This window comes from Chiloscyllium punctatum, chromosome 39 (assembly GCF_047496795.1).
Source record: "Chiloscyllium punctatum isolate Juve2018m chromosome 39, sChiPun1.3, whole genome shotgun sequence".
Taxonomy (NCBI): domain Eukaryota; kingdom Metazoa; phylum Chordata; class Chondrichthyes; order Orectolobiformes; family Hemiscylliidae; genus Chiloscyllium; species Chiloscyllium punctatum.
The window spans coordinates 67,481,250-67,495,382 of NC_092777.1; the positions used below are offsets into that span (position 1 = coordinate 67,481,250).

The 14,133-nt window shown below is 41.2% G+C and overlaps 1 protein-coding gene across 5 annotated transcripts in view; it reads right to left on the reverse strand.

Moving 5' to 3' along the window:
* Nucleotides 1-937: 937 nt before the first annotated feature.
* Nucleotides 938-14,133, reverse strand: part of LOC140464175 (monocyte to macrophage differentiation factor-like) — a 66,548-nt gene continuing 53,352 nt past the window's right edge. For 4 of the 5 annotated variants that reach the window (XM_072559000.1, XM_072559001.1, XM_072559002.1 and 1 more), the window contains 4 exons: nucleotides 11,648-11,722; nucleotides 10,441-10,542; nucleotides 9,368-9,437; nucleotides 938-4,717 (listed from right to left, as the gene is read on the reverse strand). In XM_072559000.1, coding sequence (XP_072415101.1) covers nucleotides 4,514-4,717; nucleotides 9,368-9,437; nucleotides 10,441-10,542; nucleotides 11,648-11,722 — 451 coding nt within the window. In that variant the 3' untranslated portion in view covers nucleotides 938-4,513. The remainder of the gene's footprint in view (nucleotides 4,718-9,367; nucleotides 9,438-10,440; nucleotides 10,543-11,647; nucleotides 11,723-14,133) is intronic. The other variant, XM_072559003.1, reaches the window with a different exon arrangement.

The window sequence follows — 14,133 nt, forward strand, 5'->3', positions numbered from 1 at the left end:
GTAGCTTTCCGCAGTCTTGCTCCTGAATTCCTCCTGCTCAGGTGCAGAAGCTCACATTTCCCTACGTTATATACCATCTGCCAAATTTCTGCCCACTCACTTTACCTCTATAAACTATCATCCACACCACTTGCTTTCCCATCTGTTTTTTTGTACCACCTACAAACTTGGCGATAGTGATTCACTTTCCTCATCAAATCCATTTATATTGTAAATTATTGCAGAACCTTGTTGAATGCCTTTGGCAAACCCAAATGACATTACATTTACTGCTCCCCTTTATCTATGTAGCTTGTTACCTCCTCAAAGAATTCTAGTAAATTTGTGAGGCATGATTTCCCCTTCATGAAACCATACTGACTGTGATCATGTTTTTAAATGATCTGCTATTACACCCTTTATAATGAGTTTGAATATTGTTGCAATAACAGACACTAACTGGCCGAGTTATCTTTTTCTCCTTTTTGAATAAGGGTGTTACATTGACAATGATGCGGAGAGTGCAGGGGGAGCTTTACTGTGTACCTAATCCTGTGCTGCATCTACCCTGGGAGCATTTGACAGGATGAATTTTGGCAACTTTTTTGAAGTCTCGAGGACATCAAAAACTGGATCCCAGTGAGGGCCTGTTCTTTAGGAGATAAAGAAACAGTATGGCAGAATAAATGCCATGTGATGAGTTAGTTCTAGGAGGGCAAAGCCAAACAGTGACCTGGTGATACCATCGATAGAAGGTAACAGCTCCTGTGTTGATTAAATGATGTATGACTATGAAACAGAAGTCAGAGACATTGGGAGGTTCTGGTTAGGATTCCTGAGATCTTTGAAATGGCCTGTCCCAGCAGTGCTTACGTGGATGATGTCATTCCCAATAACTGGGTGTGTTAAACCACCATTTCCTCCCTGTCTGTACCCAGAGCACATTAAAAATCAGAAGTAAACAAAATGCATCCTTTATTTAACTGTAGTCTGGTTCATTCAGATACAGAGTAGACAGACACAGAAAATATACAGCACACTCCCAGCAAAAGGCTCAATACTATATTTCCTGTTACATCAATGCATACAGTAAATATGAATTTATTTTTCAAACAGTATTTGGAATCTATTTCAATAGATCAAATATTTCAGATGAAATTGAGCCTCAGAATAGAAATTATTTTAAAATGCTCAGCAGCAGTGAAGCTACAAAGATGCACGTTCCCTCTACCCGAGTGTCCTGTTAACCATTTAGGGGACATGTTGGAATGTCGATCCAATGGGTTACTTGAGTTTGGAATTATCCAGGTGACTCTGCCGAAAGAGTCAGGAGGCTGTGCAGCCTATCCCAGGAAACACTGTGCACAGTGAGGCTGCATGGACAGTTTGAGAAAATAGTTTCTGCAACTTTGAGACTTTGTCAAGATCCAGACTACCGTAACACAGCACATCAGCTGTCCCAGGTCAGTTGTTACAGGCTACTCCACCAGAAAAGCAGGAGTTTTATTCTCTGTATAACAGCTGACTTGGGACTGTAAGCTCCTCTTAAAATTGTTCAAAATGAGACAGGCACTCAGCAGGTGGGCAGATAGGGAACTAAAAAGGAAAGCAGTTTGAGAGGTGGAGGAAAAGCCTCATTGGGAAAACTTGCCTGAAAACTGCCTATCTCAACCACCCAGAGCTCCTGGCACGGTACCATTCTAGAAACACTAAACATATTTTGTGAAACAGTGCAGATTAAAAGTCTGACAAGCCCCAATGTCCAAGCCATATTTTCTCAAACTGCTGGGTTAACTAATGTCTCAAATCTATCGGGAGAAATAGGGAAACAGGTCCAAAAGCAAGTTGCATATTGTCCTGGCAATTCATCGCTGGGAGTGACAAGGAATGGCAGGTTTTTCTCTTCACCTCATTATTAGTGTTGATGAGCTGTGCTCAGTCTTGACTCCATAGTTTTGGCAAGATTCAAGCTAGTTACAAAAACAAAGTTCTGAGAAAGTGTAAAAGCCCAAAAGGTGTACAAGGTCCTGTACCCGCACAAGTATAAAAATGATTTGCAAGTTTTCCCTAAAACGGGTAGAGGTGGTTTTAGGTAGCACAGACAATTTGCATGCTAGGGATAACCGGTGGGAGCAGCATTCGTTACTTGTAAACACTGAAAAGGTTTTACACTCAAGAATACAGTATCTGGATCAGAAATATTAAAAGCTATAGATGCCCTGGCTAAAAAACTTGGCATGCATCAATTTAAAACCCCAACCATCACAGTCTGCAGAGAATCACAAAATAAACATGTAGATACATAACCCTTGTTGATGCAATGCTAATCGTTTCACTAATATCACAACTTAATGGTGGCCCTCCCTTTCTGTGATAATAAAACCAACAACTTCACAACATCCCAAACAGATTGCAATGTAAACCCTGGTCTAGAAACACTAGAGGAACAAGCTCCAGTCTTGATTTAAACTGCTGACACAGGAATGGGCAGCACAGGTTGAGTGAGAGGGGATTATTCTCTCATGTGACAGGAGGACTTCTCAAGGACAGCTTTTATACACGTACAGCAAAGCTGGGTAAAAGCTATAGATTGTATAGTCTGGTCTGTCTGTTATTTTGTAGGTATCTGAGACACAGATAAACTGATCACAGAGCAGGAGAAGCCATGGTGACAATGAACCCTATAATCCATACAGAGGCCCAGTCGAACACAATGCTGAACAATTCTTCTCCCTGCAGTAATACAGTAGCTGTGTTCTATCACCTTTTACTCAGTGGGGACTGTTACTTATAATTATTTTGTAACCAATGGAGCACATGGTTAAAAACATTAAGCCAGTGTCTCTCATCCTCTATATCATCTAATCACCTGATCTGGAATCAAGTGCAAGTTGGCACAATCTTCCAACCACTTCCCATTTCCAGCCTGATAATACTATCACCCGTGAATTACAGAGAATCTGAGCTTAATGAAGAGATTACCAAAAATGTTACCTGAATTTCTGTTTTGTTTGACTTAAAAGCACCTTTAAAATCTAAACATTACCACTGAGGTATGATTCATCTGTGAGTACTGTAACAGAAACACTAAATCAGGTTCATTCTCACTGATCACTAGCACCAAGTTAACCGGTTACTCTGTACTGACAACAATCAATGGCTGTGTGGATATTGAATAGAGATCCCAGTGCCCTCCTGCAGGAAGTCAGTAGTGTTTCATTACTCTTTTACAGAAGCTGTCATAGGAAGATGTGAATTGGTCATCTGCTCATTCCACATGGTGGAAACCACAACCTAGCTGGAATCCTGTTTGTACATCTCGGGTAGGCAGGTGAAGGGAGAAGGTTAGTAGGGCCATTGTGAGTACATTGGCTGCATACAAAATTAATATCTGAATATAGAATCAAGTCTTGACAAAATGTAAACCGTTATTAAATTTAATTCACAGTCTTAAGATGGTGGTCATAGTCGCTGAGCAACAGGAGCTTACAACAGCTGCTGGAATGGTCAATTTAGCATAAGAGGAGAATGCAAAAAAAAGGTGAGAACTGCAGAGCATTTGACAGAGGGAACAATAGCTGCTCCTTTACAAGAATGAGGTATTTGGAATCTCAGATTCAGGTGATTGACTTCTGATCAGCCACGAAGTGGAAACAAATGCGCAAACATTTGTCTGCAAGAGGTGTGGTTTGCTGGCTGCTGTAGCGATAGCCAACAAAATGTGCTGCTTTTTTGTTGTTGTATTCCTCACTATTAGTGCATTGCTGAAATAATCAGAACCAGACTAACAATACTGTTGGGATATGGCCGTGCACTCTCTATGCAGGGTGATAGAGTAGGTACATGCTCTGTTCATTAGCCTTCTATCACAGCAGACGAGGCAGTGCTATTCAGAAATACAGTAACTGTTAATTAAATTCTTTACTGGTAAGTGTGAAAGGAAAGTACCAGTCCAACCAGAGCACCACCCAGAATCACTGAGTAAGTTGAAAATTTGGCAAAGCTGAGGTATAAAATGCCACCCAATGGAATGTATCAGTTCAGATTGCTGTGGGTGTTCATGTTAAACTGTAGGATGCCTACAAGGCCTCAAGTCACTGTACAAAAGGTGCAGATCTGTTCTTTAGCGAGTCCATTCATCCTTATATATTCTAATCACAAAAAAAACAGTAGTCAAAACCTGGAGATCACTTCAATGCCATCAAGTCAAAATGAAGTTCTTGAAATTTCATAGAAAAGTCAAGATGGTTGGGATAAGACAGCAGGAAGAAAGACAACTGAAGGTTAAAACCTGTAATCTCAGGAAAAAATGGTGACAAAAGCGAGTGGGCAGCAGCAGCCTGAGGATCTGTTAGGATTTCACATCAGTCTTGAGTTTGTGACTGACTCTGCTTATTCACAGTTGGGGTGCCATCGGAACATAGCCCGCAGTGTCTCACATCCATCTTCTGCAACCTGGTCCTGTGTGTTAATATGTTGTTCAAATAAACTAATTAACACAAACTAACTGCAACCGACGGTGCTGGCCTGGATGTTAGAAGTCCTTCCACGTAGGTATTGCAGAACTCCGATATAAATATTTCCAGATCGCATAGTAATGGACTGCTGCAGCCAAAGCCACAAAGATGTGCCAGATTGCATGGGCAAAAGGAATTATCCCGTCACTTTTAAAGAATACCACTCCCAGGCAGTACAGCATGCCACCCCATACCAGCTCCTGGATTCCATCAGTGTTTGGCTGTATCAGAAAAACAGGGATTAGTTCAAAACAATCAAACCCACTCCAAATATTCTCAATTACCTACCTAGTAGGGAAGTCTTACTGCAACTGACTGGGCAGCTTTAGTCACCAAGGAACATGTCATTTCATTGAATGCAGTTCAGAGAAGGTTCACCAGGATGATCCCTGGTATGCAGGCACTGTCTTATGAGCAAAGGTTAAACAGATTGGAACTTTACTCACTGGAGTTTAGAAGAGAGAGAGAGAGAGAGAGAGAGAGAGACACGTAAGGGGCTTGACATGGTAAATGGAGAGAGGATACCTCCCCTCATTGGAGAATATAGGACGAGAGGGCATAGTTTCACCCTTTATGAATGAGAAGAGGAATTTTTTTTTGTTGGAGGGTTAAGTGTCTTGGAACTCCTTGCCACACAGTGCTGTGGGGGCAGTCATACAGCACGGAAACAGACCCTTCAGTCCAACCAGTCCACACCAACAATAATCCCAAACTAAACTCGTCCCACCTGCCCACTCCTGGCCCATATTCCTCCAAACCCATATCCCTCCAAACCCTTCCTATTCATGTTTTTGTATCCCATCCACCCTGTGTGTAAAAAAATTGCTCATGTATTTTTTAAATCAGTCTCATCTCACCTTACTTTAAAAATGTGACCCTTCGACTTGAAACCTCCCATCCTAGGGAAAAGACAACTACCATTAACTCTATCTTTGCTGCTCATTATTGTTTAAACTTTTATCAGGTTCTCTGTCTCTTACGTTCCAGTGAAAAGTGTTCCAGCCTATCCAGCCTTTATAAATCAAACCTCCATACCTGGCAACATCCTGGTAAATCTCTTCTGAACCCTCTCCTGCTTAATAATATCCTTCCTATAACAGGAAGACCAGAACTGGACACAATACTCCAGAAGAGGCTTCACCAATGTCCTGTACAATCTCAATATGACTTCCCAATTCTTATATGCAAAGGACTGAACAATGAAGGCAAGCATGCCAAATGCCTTTTTAACCATCTTGTGACACAAAGGGACACAAATTTCAAATAATTATGTCCTTGCACCCCAGGTCCCTCTGTTCAACACTACTACCCAAGGCCCTACTATTTAATTGTATAAGCCCTACCCTTGTTTGTTGTATCAAAATGCAATACTTTGCATTCATCCAGATTGAACTCCATCTGCCATTTTTCAGCCCATTGACCCATTTGGTCAAGACCCCTTTGTAATCTTAGAAACCTCTTTCCCAGTCTACAATGCCACCAATTTTGGTATCACCTGTAAACTTACCGGTACTAACCATGCCTTCTATATTCTCATCGTAATTACTTATATGAATGACAAAACAAAACAGGACCCAGAACTAATCTCTGCAAAATACCACCTGGTCACGGGCCTCCAGTCCTAAAAGCAACCCCTCCAAAGTTTGAGAGAAGATTTGTAGCTCGGGTGCTCGTTGTTGTGGTTGTGTTCGCCGAGCTGGGAGTTTGTGTTGCAGACGTTTCGTCCCCGGTTTAGGTGTACCAATGTAGTGTACAAAATCCCATGCAAGGACTGCACAAAACTACATAGGACAAACAGGAAGACAGCTAATGATCTGCACCCATGAACACCAACTAGCCACAAAACGACACGACCAGCTATCCTTAGTAGCCACACATGCAGATGACAAGCAACATGAGCTCGACTGGGACAACACTACTATTATAGGACAAGCCAAACAGAGATCAGCCAGAGAATTCCTAGAGGCATGGCACTCATCCACAGATTCAATCAATAAGCACATCGACCTGGACCCAATATACCGACCACTGCAACGGACAGCTGGAACTGACAACCGGAAGCGGCAGATTCAAACCACTACAAATGCCGGAGGAAAGATCACAGAAGCACTTCACAGGAGGCTCCCAAGCACCGAGGATGTCACCTAGACAGAGGACGAAACGTCTGCAACACAAACTCCCAGCTCGGCGAACAGGACCATAACAGCAACCCCTCCACTACCACACTGTCTCCTGCTGTTAAGCCAATTCTGCATTCAGTTGGCAAGCTCACCCTGAACCCCATGTGATCTAATTCTACTAACTACCATGCAGAAGGCTTTACTAAAATCTAAATGAACATCTACTAATCTGCCGTCAATTTTTTGGAAACTTCCTCAAGAAATTCAATCAATTTGGAGACACGATTTTCCTTGCATAAAAGCATGCTGGCTTTCCCCCATCAATTTCTGCCCCTCTAAACGTCCATAAGCTCTATCTTTTATAACCACCTCGAACAATTTACTCACAGCCGAAGTCAGACTCACAGGTCTATCATTTCCCTGTTTCTCCTTACGATTTCTCTTAAATAAAGGTACAACATTAGCCACCCTTCAGTCATCAGGCACCTCACCCATAGTTATAGATTATGCAAATATTTCTGCAAGGGGTCTTGTAAATTCCTCCCCACATCGCTCTGGGGTACGTTAGATTAGGTCCCAGAGATTTATCCACTTTTATATTCTCTAAGACCTCCTGAACTTCATCCACTATAATGTGAACTATTTTTAAAAAGTCAAAGTTTATTTCTCTGCATTCTCTAGTTACCCTCTTGCTCTTAATGCACTTGTAGAATCTCTTTGGATTTTCCTTAACCTTATCTGTCAATGCCATCTCATATCCCCTCTTTGCCTTCCTGATTTCCGTAAGCATGCCCCTACACTCTTTATATTGATTAAGAGATTCAATTGAACCAAGTCGTCTATAATCTAAAATAATATTTTTTTATTCTTGATTAGAACCTCTTTATTTATCCATTGCTCCTTAATCTTATCAGCCTTAACCTTCACTCTCATCACACTATTAAAAGCATCTGACACATCAGATGTCCTATTATCTCAGAACAGTTTACTCCAATCAACTTTTTAAAGTTCTAAATAAAAACCGAAAGATCTATGGATGATATAAATCAGAAACAAAAACAGAAGTTGCTGGAAAAACTCAGCAGATCTGGCAGCAACTGTGAAGAGAAGTCAAAGTTAACGTTTCGGGTCCGTTTTTGAGGAAAGGTTACCAGACCTGAAACATTAACTCCTTTTTCTCTTCATAGATGCTGCCAGACCTGTTGAGCTTTTCCAGCAACTTCTGTTTTTGTTTTTGGAAGTTCTTGTCTCATGCACCATTAAAGTTTGTCTTTCTCCAATTAAAACCTTTAGCTTTTATGGATTGCTGATCCTTTTCCATAACCATTTTGAAACTGATAGAATTATGACCACGAGACTCAAAGTGTTCCCCCACTTTTACTTCAGTCACCTGCCTTGCCTTATTGCCCAGAAGGTATAGTTTTGCTCCTTCTCTAGTAGAAGTATCCACATACTTATAAAGAAAATTTTCTTGAACACCTTTAGAAAATTCTTCAGCATCCAAACCTTTATCACCATGGCAGTCCCAGTCATTTGAAACCTCCATTATTACAACTTTATACTGACAAATATGTCTGATATCTCCATACATGTGTGTTTCTTAATTTCCCTCTGACTATTGGAGGGTGGGGGGGGGCGGGGAAGGTGGGGTGGGGCTATAGTACAATCCCATCAAGGTGATCTTTCCTTTCTAATTTACACTGATATTTCTGAAAAATCAACCAGGGAAAATATATTTTCTCTACTTACAACTGTAAAGTATTTCTTAATCAAAAACACCAACCCCCTCCTTTCTTGCCTCTTTTCCTATCTTTCCTTCAGCTTCTAAAACCTGAAACATTGAGCAGCCATCTTGTCAATCTCTCAGCCCAGTTTCTGTAATAGCTATGATGTCTTAATCTCATGTTCTTAAACATGTCCTAAGTTTATCAGTCACACCTATAAGATCCCTTGCATTGAACTAAACACAACTTACTTCTTCTGAGTTACCACATACTCTGACTCTCGTCTTTTTTTTGTATATATTGAAGGTTGAGATAGATTCTTGATCAGTTGGGGAATCAAGGGTTACAAGGAAAGGAGAAGAAAGTGGATGCGAGGCATCTTTGATCAGCCACGATCCTGTCGAATGGTGGAGCAGGCGAGGGGGACAAAAGGCCCACTCCCATTCAGATTTCTTGCGGTATTTTTATTGATTCTCTCTTTGAATAAGTTTGACCAGAAAGGCCTGATTATTACAGAAAATCGAGCTTGGGGAGGGATGGAACAGAAGAATAACTTGGCTCAACAATATTATTGCATTAACTAGGGCTGAGGCAACACATGAATTTAGTCACTCACTATTTATTCAGGGCAAGGATCATTCGCTGTGTAACTATACAGAGTCCATGTTTATTCAGGGTAAGAGTCAATGTGCACCTACACAGAATCATGGCTTATTCAATCAGTGTAACTGTACAGAATTGCCAAATGAAATCATGCGATTGGTTACTTGGAGAATTTAGTGATGGAAACAGCATGTGACAGAAGACCTGGCGTCATGGGGCAATGAACATTCCTTGTTAGAATGAGCAGAGGAGCAGAGTGACATTCCCATTAATCTATATAGGGAATGCTTACTGACCTTCTGAGCTTACTATTCTTAAAAGTTCTAATGTTCTGAAAATATCCATGGAGATCCAATAGTGCTGAAACCATTCAAGGTCCTAGTTATAGACTGAAGAATTGAAGGTAATTATTCGAGCCACCTACCATAGATGCAACCACCACAGCAGGTGAAAATCCCATTGTCAAGTAAAACAGCAGCTCAATAATCTTATACCTGTACAGAGAAAATACAAAGGCTTAAATAAAATATACTTCGACTAAAACATTGTTCACGCTTGCAGCTAATTACCGATGTGGATTTTAAATTATGATGACATTTTTAAAACTAGTTGTACTTCAGATGTGGGTCACTAATTAGGCCCGTTCACATTTGTCTCTTGAGAAGCTGGTGGTGAACTGTCTTCTTAAACACAATGCTGGTACACCCAGAGTGCGGTCTGAAAGCAAGCTCCAGGATTTTGACCCAATAACATGAGGAACAACATTATTGTTTCAAACTGGAATGGAGAGCGGCTTGGAAGAAATTTAAGGTTACAACTTTCCCGGGCTTCAGCTGTCTTGTCTTTTTTTGTGATAGAGATTGCGGGTTTGGAAGGTGTTATTGAAGGAGCTTCGTTGAGTTGCTGCCGTGCATCTTGTAGATGATAAACATTGTCACAATTGTACCCCCGTGAAGGGAGTGATTTGTTTTTTTAATTCATCCATGGCACATGGTGTCAGTAGCTGGGCGAGCATTCATTGCCAAGTTGATGGTGAGCTGCCTTTTTGAACCACTGCAGTTCATATGCTTTAGGTAGACCCTTAAGGGAGGGAATTCCAGAATTTTGACCCAGTGACAGTAAAGAAATGGGGATATATTTCCAAGTCAGGATGGTGACAGGCTTGGAGAGGAACTTGTGAGTGGTGGTGTTCCCATACATTTGCCTTTCCTTCTAGATGGACATGGTCATGGGTTTGTAAGATGCTGTCTGAGGACCTTTGAATTTCTGCAGTGCATCTTGTAGATAGTGCACACTGCTGCTACAGAATGTTGGTGATAGAGGGAGTGGATGTTTATGCATGTAGTGCCAATCAAGTGGACCGCTTTATTCTGGATGGCGTCAAGCTTCCTGGTTTTTCTTGAAGTTGTACCACTCAATGTTAATGGTGGTGGGTAGGGTGTAGTCAAGTGGGTTCCTTTGCTGTGAACGGCATTGAGTTGTGGACAAATTGCTTACTGTTCATGGTATAAAAAGACATAGATGGTTCCAGCAGCTGCCATGATCCAAATGAACCAACGCATATGAGACGCCAAGGGCCCAAGCTCACGGAGATTTAACCTTCAAAAGAGAGATATTAGAGTGGCTTACAGACATTTGGAATCTGTTGAATGTTACATATGGAGATACATGGTTCAATTCTTGAGAAAGCATTCCCTTGTTGAGGTTTCACTGTTTTGCATGATCACTGTTCTCCAGTGCTTTACCTTTTGACTGATGTTCCTCTGTGATCTTGCATTCACTAGAAAGTTCCCATCTGTGCAGATCATCACAGTCAAGTCTATAACTATTCTTATATACAGACAGCATTAGGAAAACCCTCTGGAACTGGAACCCTGTCTAATTTCACCTTCACTATCCAGGGGTAACAAAGCTAAAGAAAACATATAATCATCACTCCAAGTAGAGGAAAGTGAACTTGTGTTTAACTCCTGTGAAACCTGTGTCAGATGTCAGCTTCGGTATCTGACAGGATCTGATAAGCTGAAAGCACTGGGCGGGGGAAGCTTATACTAGGGATCAAAATTATGGTTCATTTCAGCGTTTCAGTTAGGTGTACAGCTCCATCTTGATTTCAATTACAACACTTGCCACTAGGTGTTTGTTATGGCTAATGAAAGGTTTAGTAGAGTGTGAGCTTTCACACTCCCAGTTAGCTCTAATAAAGTAATATTTAGTGTCAGAAAGATGTCTCAGTCATTCTACTAGAGCCTGTGGGCTCCCAGGTCCTGCAGTTCGATCAGCAGGATGTGCAGTCAATTCCATGCCATCTCATGCTCCAGATTCAGCTGGAATTTTTTTTTTATTTGTTAATGGGATGGGGGTGTCCCTGGCAATGCCAACACTTATTGCCCACCCATTTTGCCAAGTGGCTTGGTCAGCCATTTCAGAGAGCAGACAGAGTCAACTCCATCATTGTGGGCATGGAGTCACATACAGGCCAGACCAAGATAGCGCCTTTCCTTCAAGGAAAATCCATTTTCACAACATATTCCAGGGTTTTAAAATAGAATTTAGGTTTCACCAAATGCCATGCCTGGTTTCAAACTCATGCTTCCAGAATATTAGCCTGGGGTCAGAGGTCCTAGTCCTGTGACGTTACAACTGTGTAGAAAGTGTCCCCAAGTCATTAATCTTTGTAAAAACAAAATGTTAAAACACTCACCATGGTGCATAAGATGATGCAATGAAGAAGTAGATAACAATTCGGTCACACATGTGGAAGCACTGCTCCATCGTTCTGTCAAATAGGACAAAAAAGATTAATATCATTTTCTATATCAGTTATGCAAATGCCAATCAGGCAGGACTGCCAATTGTACACAATTACATACATACAAAGGGGTTGTACTGAGGCCCCACTGGAGAGATTGGTTGCACAGAGACCCTGACATGCCCCGAACCATTTAGCAAGACCACTTTCACATGGTAGTTCAAAGTCTGTCATGAAATTTCAGATGTGGTTGGATGGGTGGGGGAGGGCGTGTGTTGTCATGACGAATTATTCCATGACTTCCTATCTTCCCATTCCTTAATCCAAAAGATGTTAGCTGGTGGATCCAGCTTTGGAAGGATTTGCCAAATGGGCCATTGAGTTGGAATGTGGGCAGTGGGGTGTTTAAACAGTTCATTGTGGAGTGGATAAACGAGATGTAGCATGGATAGCCTCGATGAGCTTGTTGGTTTTGTAGGGACAGATGTTTGAGAGGACACAGAAGAGGTGTTGAACATGGGGTTCCAATAATGATGAGTGTCAATAAGATCTGCATGATGATCTTTTTCAAGACTCAACCAGGAAGAGTGCACTGATAATCGTGTCCCACTGTTCTACAAAGAGAGCACAAAAATGACCAATTTTCCTGGCTGACTGCTACCCAGGGAAAAGGAATTCTCAGTAGGTTTTGTTCAGTAATTGAAAAAGCTAATTATTGTAACATAACTCTAACGCAGCAGTGAAAAGACTGGATTTTGACCAAATGCAACATAGACTATACTCCTTCAAACCCCTTAATGCATAGACAATCAATCATGATTAAGACCAACGACAAACTTTTTAACACGTACTATGGATGAAAAAGAATAAATACAGCAAACATCTTATTAGCCAGCTATGAGACCAGGAACGTGCTGGTTGATCAAATCTTTAAAAAATTATTCATTCACTGCTGAGGGCGTCACTGGTTAGGCCCTCATTTATTGCTCATTCCTAAATGCTCAGAGGACAGATTAAGAAACAACCACATTGCTGTGCGTTTGGACTCACATATAGGCTAGACAAGGTAAGGGTGGTAGTTTCCTTCCCCTCAAAGGCATTAGAGAACTAGTAGGGTTATTATAACACTTGACAATGGATTCCTGGTCACCATTAGAATCTTAACTCCAAATGTTTATTGAATCAAAATTCCATCATCTGGTGTAGCAGGATTCGGACTAGTGTCCCCCAGAGCAATAGTTTGGTTGTCTGGATTAACAGTCCAGTGATAATACCACTAGGCCATCACCTTCCCAAATATTCTGGATAATCAAAAAGTACACATAACAATGAACCCTCACCAAATGAGGCTTCAAGACAACAACATCCCTCAAAAACATTTATTGGTATGTAAAAACATCAAGACATTTCCTAAGATCAATATAAAAATACACTAAGTAAGAGAAATGTCATGCAGGTGGTATATGCATCACTGTTATATTATATTTACAGCATAAGTACTTGGACATCGTGGTAGATTGTTCTGCATGATGTATAAACTTTTTGCTGGTTTATCAAGAGTGCCAGTTATGGAGTCATACAACACGGAGACCTTTTCAGTCCAATTCATCCATGCTGACCAGGTTTCCATATCTCTCTAAACCTTTCCTATTTGTGTACCTGTACAAGTGTCCTTTAAATGTAACTGTACCTGCACCTACCACTTCCTTTGGCAGTTCATTCCATATATAAATCAGCCTCTGTGGAAAAAGTTGCCCCTTGGGTCCTTTTTAAATCCTTCTCCTCTCAGCTTAAAATTATGTCCACTATCTTTGAGCTCCCCTACCTGAGGGAAAAGACCTTTTCTATGCACCTTGTCTATGTCCGTCATGATTTTCTAAACTTTTAAAGTCACCCCTCAACCTCCTTCGCCCCAGTGTGAAAAGTACCAGCTGATCCTGTCTCTCCTTATAAGTCAAACCGTCCAGTCCCAGTAACATCCTTGTAAATCTTTTCTGCATCCTTTCCAATTCGATAGTATCCTTTCTATAGCAGGGTGACCAGAAATGTACACAGTACTCCAAAGCTAGCCTCACCAAAGTCCTGTACAACCACAAAATGACAAAGACTACCTGCACATCTTCTCCTTAGATGTTGGAAGGGCCTATGTGGGCCCTGATGAAGGAGCAGCGCTCTGAAAGCTAGTGCTTCCAAATAAACCTATTGAACTATAACCTGGTGTTATGTGATTTTGAATTTTGTCCACCCCAGTCCAACACCGGCTCCTCCAAATCACGTCCATCATTTAAAGCTGGTATTTCCCATCTCGCTCCTTTTCCTTTTGCCATTCTAATCTTAGCTTTCCAAACTCGACTTCCATCTTCTCCCTGAAAAGCTGTTTATTTCTTTTTCCAAATTTATGCCGCTACAACTTTACTTGAACTCTTGCAAACTTAAGT